An 11,354-nucleotide genomic window follows, 5' to 3' on the forward strand; every position below is an offset into this window, starting at 1 on the left:
TTTTCTTCCATCACAGGCTCTGTTTATTTATAAACTGGTATAATATAGTACCTTTGTACAAAAATGTAGAAAACGGTAGGCAAAAATATCACTTACTTTCCTTGTAAATAGATGAGATAAATGCTAATATAATAAATCTGTTACTACTTTATGAACTTTTGCCAGCAAAAAGGTTTGAGTTGAACTGTGACAGATATAAAAACACACAGAAATGCAAAAACCACAAAATGTTTTTTTTTTCTTTAAAAAAGAGGAAATGATAAAAAGAACATTGTTACATTCTTTATCACAGCAATATGGAAGCACATGACAATGTGTCTAGCGAATCTCAAGTGTGGACTCGTCTCAGTGCCGGTCGTCTTTGGTATGCCACAGAAAGTGGAAACACTGGGATTTTTAAAGGGTTGCATTTGAAACCGCAGCCCTTGATAACACTTAAATGATCAAATGAGTTAGGCACAATGTAGACAGAGTGTTGAAATAACAGAGGACTTGAAACAAAACAAAAAATAAAATACTGCACTGTGTGTACCTTTCATACTTTATGGAAACTTTAATAAAAATTCATCACTTCTCCTCAGCTCAGTGCTGTTGTCAGTGCAATGCATATGCATGCTAGCTTGGGTTATGTAGCACAGCGTACACTAAAATAAACCATAAACAAAACACTCAGTGCCGTTACCCTTTAACGTATCTGTCTGAAAGCAGACTAGTCAAATAATCAGAAAACAAACACTAAAACTTTGAATGAATATAATGACTCAAAGGCTCCTGTCTAGACCTAGAGATAATTAAAAAGGCTTCAAAATACTGTTATGTAATTTGCCATTATGACAGTTAGCGTTGCATTTTATTAAGAACACTCTTTCTCTTAAGCCCAATGTATATGCATGTACTCTTTACCCTCAGCTTATGCAAACAGCTTTTTTGTACTAATTAGTTGCTCCACAAGGTGGCGACAATTGAAGTGCAACCAAAACAGATGCCTGCTAGTTTAAAAGAGTACAGACTTTTTTTATTGCTTAACTTCTGTAGAAGAATAGCGCAGACATCGACAAAGATTAAACTTTCTGGTGCACATGTGTCGGCCACCTGTGTTTTCGTGCACTATTAAGTGGAGTATGCTTTGAAAGCTTATGCATTTGGCTGTACTAATACACCAAGTGTTCATGAACTGAAGTATACTTTTGGGCTTCATACTGAGTTTGTCCATCCATCACAGTGTCCATGTGTCTCATCCGACGAGTTTTCTCCAACATGTCGTTCCTGTGAGGAATCAAAGAGGCCACAAAGGTCAAAGGCACTTGAGTCCTGTTTTTACCGGTACTTCTAGATAATGTGCCAATAAGCTTCTTCCTTTACACATTCGCTCACTTAGTATTTCAGTCTTCTTGTGGCTTTTGAGCCAGTCCAAGTTTGTATATGTATCAAAAAGTAGATTTTCTTTATACTATCTCTCGCCATCATTTACAGTCCAAAGCTCATATTTACATTTTAAACAAGATTTCCATCTCACAGTAGTGACCAGAATGCCCCTAACGTAATGTCATTAGGCCTCTGTGGTAATGTTTAGCAACATATTTTACACAATTACATGCAAAATCTGTTAGATCCCATGTTGGACATCAGCAGAACCATTAGTACCTGGTGCATGAGCAGGAAAAGGACATCCAGAGGAACCTCTAGTGTCGAAAGGGCTATAGAGTCTACATGCTCACATTGGCTCAATTATATGTATATACACTTTAAGACAATGTGTTCAAATACTTGTTCTCCCCAGCAAGGGATGTCAACATTGAGGTCATGTCCCCGATTGCCATATTGGAAAGGCCACTTGGAAGGGTGATGGAGGTTTGGGGTGTGGTGAGACGGGAGGAGGTCTGAGAGGAGCACTGGTGGTGACCCAGAGGTGGGATTGCTGGACTGTAAGATGAAGGTTCTTGGTCATCAATGATGGAAGCAAAGTCAATCTGAGCGTTCTCCAAGTCCAGGTTTTCTAAGGCGTTGGACATGGGTGCAGGGTCCGAGTAGGCCATCGATGTGGGCTTGGTATTAGGGTCTATCCCTGTCAGGTGCTGCTGGGCCAGGCATGGACCATCTTGAATTTTCTCTATATCATGGTGCATGTGTATCTGGCCTGAGTAGTACATGGGGTTGTTGTTATTGGTGAATTTTTCCAAATGTTGCTGCTGCTGAACTGGCGGGAGACGGACTCCTCTTCTGGGACTGGCGGTGGAGTGGACGGGGCTCAGGTGAGTCGGGCTGCCCAGGTAAGCTCCACTTGTCTGCTGGGATAAGCTGTTTTGGCGACTCAGAGGCTTTCGTCCCTGAGGTGGTCGTGGCACCATATCCGGGCCGTAGCAGGATCCCTGAAACCCAGTGGTATTCTCCTTGATGGAAGCGGGAACTGTATTTTGCGGTGGGCTCATCAAGTTCTGATTGGGGTAGCCTTGGAAAGAATTACCAGGATAAAGGTTCTGGTTAGCTTGTTGATGCTGTGGACTGTGCTGCAACATCGCCGTTTGTCCTCCCAGGTCCATGCCATCAGGCTTCCCAGAGAGACCATCGATGACTACCCTTTGCTCCTGCTGCTGTTCCCACAGGAGCGCTTGCTGGGACTGCACATAGTTCCTCACCATCATTTCCTTCATCTGATGCATTGGCGTCTGCGACCCACGGCTCTCCGCCAGTGCAAGATTTATCCCTCCACCGCTTGGGAACGATCCCACCTGGCTCTGCTGCGGAAGACCGGTTTGTGTTCCCATCTGGCCTTGAAGGAAGTCACAATTCACATTGGAGGATCTGCTCATGAGACCTCGGCCTTGTGGCTGCGTTGGATACGTCTGCATATTCACATTATGCCGATGTAGAGGTTTGATGTTCTGGCAAGAACTGGATCCTCCTATGGATGAATGGAACTGCTCTGGTTTTACAGTAACTCTTTGATGGCCGGGGTCAGATGTAGGGTCGTATACACCCTGGTGAGGGTAGTGCTGTCCTTGCATCCCTACACCCTGGTACTGCGTATTGGTCTGAGGGCTGTGGAGATGGTTGGTCTGTCCCCAGGGTCCTGATCCGTCAGCATGACTGGGATAATGTGGTCCGGAAGGACTGAGCTGGCAGTTGCTCATGCCATACTCGGCCTGCTGTAGAAGACTGTTCGAAATGTCACCCTGAACCATCATCCCCGCGGCACAGATCTCGTCACGCTGGCCCTGGTATGGACCTTGCATTTGAGACTGGAAGACTTGATCCATGCAGCTCAAACCTTCTTGTCCGGGAGACATTTGACTTGCATTGTGAGGGTGGAGGTGAGGTTGCTGGTAGCCAATGTAGGTTCGGTCTCCACCTTGGATCATGTTGCCCTGCTCTCTGCCTTCGGCGGTCCCATGAGGATCCATAGCCATGGCCTCCATCATAACATTTTCAGTGATGCTCGGTGGACGAGGTGAGTACATGTGCCGGCTGAGAGAGGCATCAGATCCGCACTGCTGCAGTGCATTGCGGCGACTCATAAGGGACACGTTGCTCAAGCTGTTAAAGCGTTGCACCTTTGGTAAACCCTGCGGGTCAGCACCTGAGCGTACTGGATCGCTGGCACGCCTTGTGTTGTTCCCAGGTGCCTGATGTGGATAAATCACTCCTGTGCCGTATTCGGCATTAGCACTGTGCCTCCGTGTGCCACCTTGCTGCAGAAATGGAGGAAGAGGTTGGCCATGGCATTCCCTCAGGAACCTTCCAGGGTTGCCAGGTTGGTCCATGTTAGGTAACGGGGTTGGCGGTGGGCCGCCTGTTGCTGCTGCATATTTAGCTTTCAGACTATACTGCTGCGCAGGAGTCAGACTCGGAAGACCTGGCAACCCTCCGGGGTTCTGGCATGATCCACCTCTTTGGCTGTTCTGAGGAGACAGTGGGTCGCCGGGAACATCGGCTCCCATCACAGACTGGCAATGACCTACTTGGGAAATGTCACTTGAGCGTCTGCTGGATAGGTAGGGCGAGACCATGGATGAACGGCGGCTCACTGTGTAGGCAGAGCTGAGGCTGCTGGTGCCGCTTCCCCGTCGGTCATTCGGTGGGCAGGGCATTCCCATTCCACTAACTCCACCCAGATCCGTGGCAGAAAGCTCCATTACACGCCGGTTGGAGAGCAAGGGTGAAGGTGCACACATGCCCATCTTCTCTCCTGTTTCATAAAGGAAGCAGAGAAGGAAGCAGATGTAGCATTATTCAATGCCAGATTTCAATGGAAAACATTAAGCTAGAGATCCTAAAATCATTGATGATTAATTTGAAAGCACAGTTCAGATGACCTCGCATAATAAATGTAATTTTTTTATGAATAAAAAATAACTTTACATTTTTTTTATGTATAAATAGAAATAACCTGCAAACAAAAAAAAGATAAATTAATGCAACAATAAATTTCAGTCTGTGTTTATATAGTTCTATTGTTTTAGCCACAGTTCTTGTCTTACAACAAAACTTGTATCTTTATAATAAATTAATTACAATAAATTGTAATCAGTGTTAATTTTTTTACAGTTTATTGTTTTATTCCGTTTTTGTGCTTTGACAGAAATGTAAATGTTTAATATTAAACAATGCAAAAATTAATTGCAATCAGTGTTTGTAGTTTTTTAGTAATCTAAAAAACTTTTATATTAAGAAAAAAATCTTTATATTAAGTTGCATTATTTTCGATTAAGGATAATTTGACATTTTTTGTTTGTGTTTTCTGACAAAACTAACCTGCAATTGTTTTAAAATAATTTTGTTTGTACGTTTTTGTTTTTTTTTTGTAGTTTTTGTCTTGCAACAATTTAATAAATTAATTCCAATAATTATTATTTTAGTCATAATTTTTGTCTTCTGACCAAAATATCCCGCACATTGTAGCATGTCATATTTACTGATTTTAGCTTTTCTGTCTAAAGAGACATCTAATTATAGTAGACGAAAATTACAATTTCACAAATTCAAAAAAAAAAAATGAAATGTTCGTATTAATTTGTGCAATTAAATCATTAAGCAATTGCAGATTATAATAATGTTTACACCTGTGCATTTATCCCACTCAGCATTAAATTGCTTTAATGCATAAATATACACATAAATAATGCATAATATGCATCTGATATTTGTTACTGTTGATGAAATCAAAATAGCCATTCTCAACAAAACTTTTCATCAGATTGACAGTGATTGCAAACAAAGTGCTTGATTTGCTAAGGCTTTTACCTGAGAGAGCCGGCAGTTTATTCCCTGCGCTCCGCCCAGGTGGTGTTGACCGGCGAATTTGCTTCAGTTTGTCGATCTTCAGGTTCTCCAACCTCTTCAGGGCCTGAACGGACATGCACATTCCGCTCGACTCGGGCCCGCCGGTGTTCCCGGTGTTCTCCTCTTGTGTGGTCAGGTCCTCCAGACTCCCCGCCGCATTGAGGTTCATCTCCACTCCGCTGTCATTATTGTTAGCGCTCCCTAGTGGAGAACGTTCGCTACTACAAGATGACTGGCCGCCAGGACTTGGCTGGGATTTCTAGAAATGATCCAAGACATATTGTAGTTACTATTCACACAGCTATGCGCTACAATGGATAGCTAAGAGAAAAAGAGGACAAAGCGTGTCTTACCAGTGTGGTTTCTGGAGCGAGTAATTTGCAGTCCTCTCTGCTTCTCTCCTCTTTTTCTATCAGAAGTTCAGAGCTATGTCCTGCACTGGTCAGACCCGGAGGACGTGGTCCGGTGTCTCCGCGGTGCTTTTTAGTGATGTGAGCCTCGGGGCCGTGCACCGTCTTCACGTGCTTCCTCAGAGAACTCGGGTCGGTGTAGCGCTTCGTACAGCCCGGGATCTTACAAACGTACGGTTTCTAAAGGCCAGAAACAGAGAGCATGGTTGCATGTAATCTCCAGCTGTAGCCAAACGTTTGGAAACGACGCTACGTTTATGCATTGTTTAATTACAAGCTTATTGCTTTTTCAGATCATGTTGTGAATTAATTTAATAAAGAATGTCAGGATGGATTGAATTAAATGTTTTGAGGCATGTTCTGCAATAATGTTTCTGTTATGAAAAGTGTTATGCATTGAAATAAAACAGAATTGCTGTTTTTCTGTATTTGTGTTTACAAAAGGAAAAATGGAGAAAGAGACATTTAAAAAAATAGTAATTATAAAAAAATAAAGCAGTGCAACTAATTAAAATATTTATAGATGAACCTCAAAGGTTGCATTGAACCATAAGTACTTTATAAAAGACAAAAAGCTAAAGAATAGCATACACGTTTTTATAATCAAATAGTGCATAAAAAATTGCATTTTCTATTTTTTGTCGTAGCCATAAATTTCGTCCTGACAATAAATAACCTTTTTTATATATGTATAATAAATAAATGCAATGATGAATTGCAATCTGTGTTCTTAACTTTGTTTTATAATAGCAATGTTTTATAATAAATTAATGCAATAATAAATGGCATTTTTTTGCCAATTTTTGACATTTCACAATAAGTAAGTAATTTTATTTTACAATAAATGAAATAATAAAGTGTAATCAATGTTTGTGCATTTCTTGGTGTTTTAGTCATAGTTTTGTCCTTTAACAAAAAAATTAATTGCAGTCGGTATACAGTTTTAAAACTTTTTCTTTTGACAGAAATGTCCTGCACATTTTGTCATGTAACATGCATTTTAGTAAAACATTGTACGAACCTGCAAATGCATCAAAAACATAAAAATTGAATGCAACACATAACCAGCAGAAAACATATAATTAATAATTTTTTCGTTATATATATGCGTATTTTATTTAGTTTTCTTTCCGAGTTTACCTCATTGGAGTGTGTTCGGTTCTGATGCTTTGCGCGGTCGGATGCATTGGAGAAAGCCTTGTTGCAGCCCTCGTGTTCACACACATAGGGTTTCTCGCCGGTGTGCGAGCGCAGATGAGTCTTCAGGTTCTCCAGACGCGAGTACGCTTTATTACAGCCTTCGAACTGAGACGCACAAACAGAAACATCTGCGTCACATCAGTGTTTTCAAGAGCGTTCCCACACCGAGCGTCAGAGCGAGTACTCACAGTGCACTTGTGAGGTTTCTCTCCCGTGTGTCTGCGCATGTGCACCACCAGCATGTACTGGGCTTTAAAGGGCCGCTGCTCTCGAGAACAGTCCGTCCAGTGACACACGAACTCCTTCTTCTCTCCGTGGATGTGCTCGTTATTGATGTGCTGCACAGACAATCAGAGGAGAAGCAGATTAAAAGCATGACGAAACACTAGAGATGCTTGATGGAGGAAAGACCACCTGGTGCCAATGTTATTTAGTATTGTTCACACACTGTTATCATATTTATTAATACTTGGAATTAGCTTTAATTTAATATTTTCAGTTTTTCAATTTAATTTTAGTTTAAGTTTTAGTAATTTTGTAATGTGCTTTATTGTGCTATATATATATATATATATATATATATATATATATATATATATATATATATATATATAAAATTCTATTTAACTTTAATTTAATTTTATATTATAGTATTTATTAAGATTTTGAAAATTAGCTTTTAGTTTTATATTCTCAGTTTCTCAATTTAATTTTTATTTTAGTAATTTAGTTATGTGGTTCATTCATTTTTATTACATATATATATATATATATATATATATATATATATATATATATATATATATATATATATATATATATATATATCTATTTACCTATAATTTATTTTTATTAAAGTTTTCTATTGTGGTATTTATTAATATTTTTCATTAGCTTTTATTTTCATATTCTTGTTTTCAAAATTATTTATTTATATTTTATATTATATTTTAATATTTTATTTTATATTAGCTTTTACTTTTATATTTTCAGTTTTAAATATAATTTTAGTTTAAGTTTTAGTAATTGTATAATGTGTTTTTGTCATCTGTACTAGTTTGTTTTATATACTGTATACACACACTTTATATTTAATTCAGTTTTAATACTTAAGCTTAGTTATTCATTAAAAAAAAATCATTTAAGTTGTTTAAGTTTTTCATTTAATGTTTTATTTTATTTCATATTTAATTCAATTACAAAACCTTTTTTTTTTCTTTTGCAATACTTTAACAATAACATTTTTTAAATCTTGACACAAAAACAAATATCTTATGAAAATTTGCCATATAGCACAGAAGTCATATGGACGACTGTTATGGGGGTTTCAGTGTGTTTCTTTCTTTTTTAGAGCTTTAGGATCTATTTCTGTAATGAAGACAAATGTTCTCCTTTTGTGATTAACAGCATGCATGTTGAGTAAATGACTCTCTCTCTCTCTCTCTCCCTCTCTCTCTCTCTCTCTCTCACATGCACGAGTTGCTCCTGAGTGTCGAACTCTTTGCTGCAGCTCTCCCAGTGGCAGTTTGTCTCGTAGATGGCTTCTGGTTCAGGTTTCTCCTCCTTATCCAGATCATCTCTGCCCTCCAGTAAACCCAGAAGAGGATCCTGCAGAAACCAGCGCAGGAGCTCACACACCTGGACGCACTCGGGCGGTATGAGTATAGAGACCAAGGTTTGTGAGTTCACCTGTGTCCCAGTGGAGGACGGACTGGCCACGTCTCCCTCCGAATGCTCCTCCAGACTCTTGATGGTGATGTTGTCCATCACGCTGCCCAGAACCGGCTCGGTCTTCAGCTGCACACACACAGCAGGGTCAGTGTCCTTTACACCATTAAAACACGATTAATAAGCTACAATAAAATAAATACCAGGTGAAAAACCTATTTCATTTCAGTTCACTAACTGAAAAAAAATTCACTAAAACTGAAATAAAACATGGCAAACCTAAATAGTAATATGAATTAATAAAAAATAAGCAAAAGCACATGGAAAAATTACGAATTTCCATTTTAAGTTATTAACTGCTAAATAAATCAAATTTAGCTAAAAAAAAATCTAATCCAAATAGCAGTAGCAAACAAAATCATAAAATTACAAATATTAATTTAGTTGAAGCACCAAAAGTACTAACTAGAAATAAAATAAATAAACTTAAACTTAAAATGAAAAAGCACATAACGAAATGATACATTTCCATTTAGTTTAAGGTACTTAATGCTAAAACTGAAATAAATAAAACTGAGCTAAAAACTGAAATAAAAAAAATAAATTCAAATGGCAGAAGAAAAAAAAATGGAAAACCACATAAAATTACAAATTTAAGTTAAGCACTAAATTAATAACTGGAAAAAGATCAAACTGAGCTATAAATGAAATAAAAGAAATCTAACCTAAATGGTAATATGAATTAAAATTACACTAAAATTACTAACTGGAAATAAAATAAATAGAAAGACCAAAATATATATATATATATTTTTACCTACATAGAAATATTAATGAATCAAAAAATAAGCAAAAACATAATTAAAAAAACAAAAACAAATTGAACTTAAACTGACATAAAAAATGTTTTTATCAATTCCAAATAATAAACAAACTGGCAAAACCACATAAAATAATAATAATAATAAATGTCCATTTAGTTTTAGTTGAACACTTCAATTACTAACTGGGTAAAAAAATAAAAACTGCATTTAAACTAAAACTTGTTTAAATATATATATATATATATATATATATATATATATATATATATATATATATATATATTCATATATAAGCATAGAGTTTTAAGTTGATGCACAAAATTACTAACAAGAAATAAAATAAACGAAAACTAAAAATGACAAAAGCACATAACAAAATTAACAATTAGCAATAAAATGACTAACTGAAAATACAATAAAAAAAGAAAAAAGACTAAAACTGAAATAAAAAGTTAAGCAGTGCATAACAAAAGACTAAAAATGTAAAAATTACAATAAAAACTGAAAGTATGAAAACAGCAAACTGTAGATATTAATAAGAACTAACAGTATATGGGTGACACTGGGTTCAGTGTGAGAGAGCGACGGACTCACGTGTGTGTGTTTGTGCGGAGCGTGAAGTCTGGGGTGGTGTGATGGGACGGGGTGAGAGCCGTACATGTTACCCTGCGGTCTGGACGGGTAATTCATGGAGCCGGAGAAACCCAACGACGGACTGAAATCAGAAACATCTCTCTTTAATGCATCAGAATCATCTGTGTTTGTGAGGAACTGTGTGGCGTTTACAGCAGATCTTCACCTCATGGTGCCCACAGACAGATGCCCGTATGAGCTGGCAGCGTTCGGCCCGCAGCGCGAGCTCACGAAGGCCACCAGAGAGTTGGGCGAGGTGCGGATGACCGTCTGCAGGTCCACACTGGCGTCAGACAGCGGAGAGATGGACAGAGCGCGCTTCTTACTCAGCTTCAGCATGGAGCGAGGCGTCGAGAAACAAGACGCTTCCAGACACACACAGAGAACAGATAAAGATGCATCCAGCGTTTCATTCATGTTTCTAAAGCACTAGCATTAGCATGCATTAGATAGCATTACATAAACACTGAGCTACTGTTATTGCATTGCACATTCAAGTAGCTAATGCATTGTGTATGAACAAGGACTAAAAGTGAGCAATAGCATATTTAGAAGGTTTATTAAGAATATTTATGAAAACCTTAATATTTAGGGTTTTCAGAACAGAGTTGATTAAAAAAAATTATAATTAATAAAAAAAAACCTGGGGGTTAAGAGTTGATTTAAAGGCTAATCATTAAATAAAAAAATAAAATAAAATATTAACATTTTTAACATTTCGATCTGGATAAATTATCTTTAGTTATTGCAGGGGTTTCCCAAACTGAAATAAAATAAAATAAAATAAACTGGGGGTTAAGAGTTGATTTAAAGGCTAATCATTGAATAAATAAATATAAAATTTTCTTAAAAGACAATAAAATATTAACATTTTTAACATTTCGATCTGGATAAATTATCTTTAGTTATTGCAGGGGTTAAATAAAATAAAATAAAATATTCTAATAAAGATTAAATGTTTGGTTTGTTTACCTGCATGTCATGTGACCATTAATCCATGCACATGTAAAATATTAACTAATCACTGTAGTATGTATGTACATGAATTAATATATTTTTCTATATTTGCATACTAAACTAAGGTTAGATAAATCAAATGTTTTTCAGATGTTGAAGGGTTTACGGTGCCGTGGTCTCACCGTCTCCTGATGCCATGTGTTCAGATCCCGGCTGGTTATGAGCGAGGTTGTGATGTGATGTCATCATGCTCTGGTTACAGTAGGGGGCGCCACTGACACCTAACACAACATCAAAACTGTAAGTGCAGCTCAGTTTATGTGTGTCACTCTGCGTCTGAAGAATGAAGATGAGGAGCGCTCACCCTCTGGAGGAGGCATCC

The 11,354-nt window shown here is 37.7% G+C and overlaps 1 protein-coding gene across 4 annotated transcripts in view; it reads right to left on the minus strand.

The window, feature by feature from the left end:
• Positions 1-11,354, minus strand: part of LOC128016072 (zinc finger protein GLI1-like) — a 41,620-nt gene continuing 30,266 nt past the window's right edge. For all 4 annotated transcript variants that reach the window (XM_052600436.1, XM_052600438.1, XM_052600437.1 and 1 more), the window contains 11 exons: positions 11,337-11,354; positions 11,155-11,253; positions 10,182-10,380; positions 9,977-10,097; positions 8,580-8,687; positions 8,361-8,498; positions 7,079-7,228; positions 6,831-6,995; positions 5,634-5,870; positions 5,242-5,539; positions 1-4,186 (listed from right to left, as the gene is read on the minus strand). The exon at positions 11,337-11,354 is cut by the window's right edge and continues 146 nt beyond it. In XM_052600436.1, the coding sequence (XP_052456396.1) occupies positions 1,746-4,186; positions 5,242-5,539; positions 5,634-5,870; positions 6,831-6,995; positions 7,079-7,228; positions 8,361-8,498; positions 8,580-8,687; positions 9,977-10,097; positions 10,182-10,380; positions 11,155-11,253; positions 11,337-11,354 (3,974 nt within the window). In that variant the 3' untranslated portion in view covers positions 1-1,745. The remainder of the gene's footprint in view (positions 4,187-5,241; positions 5,540-5,633; positions 5,871-6,830; positions 6,996-7,078; positions 7,229-8,360; positions 8,499-8,579; positions 8,688-9,976; positions 10,098-10,181; positions 10,381-11,154; positions 11,254-11,336) is intronic.

This window comes from Carassius gibelio, chromosome A6, assembly GCF_023724105.1.
Source record: "Carassius gibelio isolate Cgi1373 ecotype wild population from Czech Republic chromosome A6, carGib1.2-hapl.c, whole genome shotgun sequence".
Lineage (NCBI taxonomy): Eukaryota > Metazoa > Chordata > Actinopteri > Cypriniformes > Cyprinidae > Carassius > Carassius gibelio.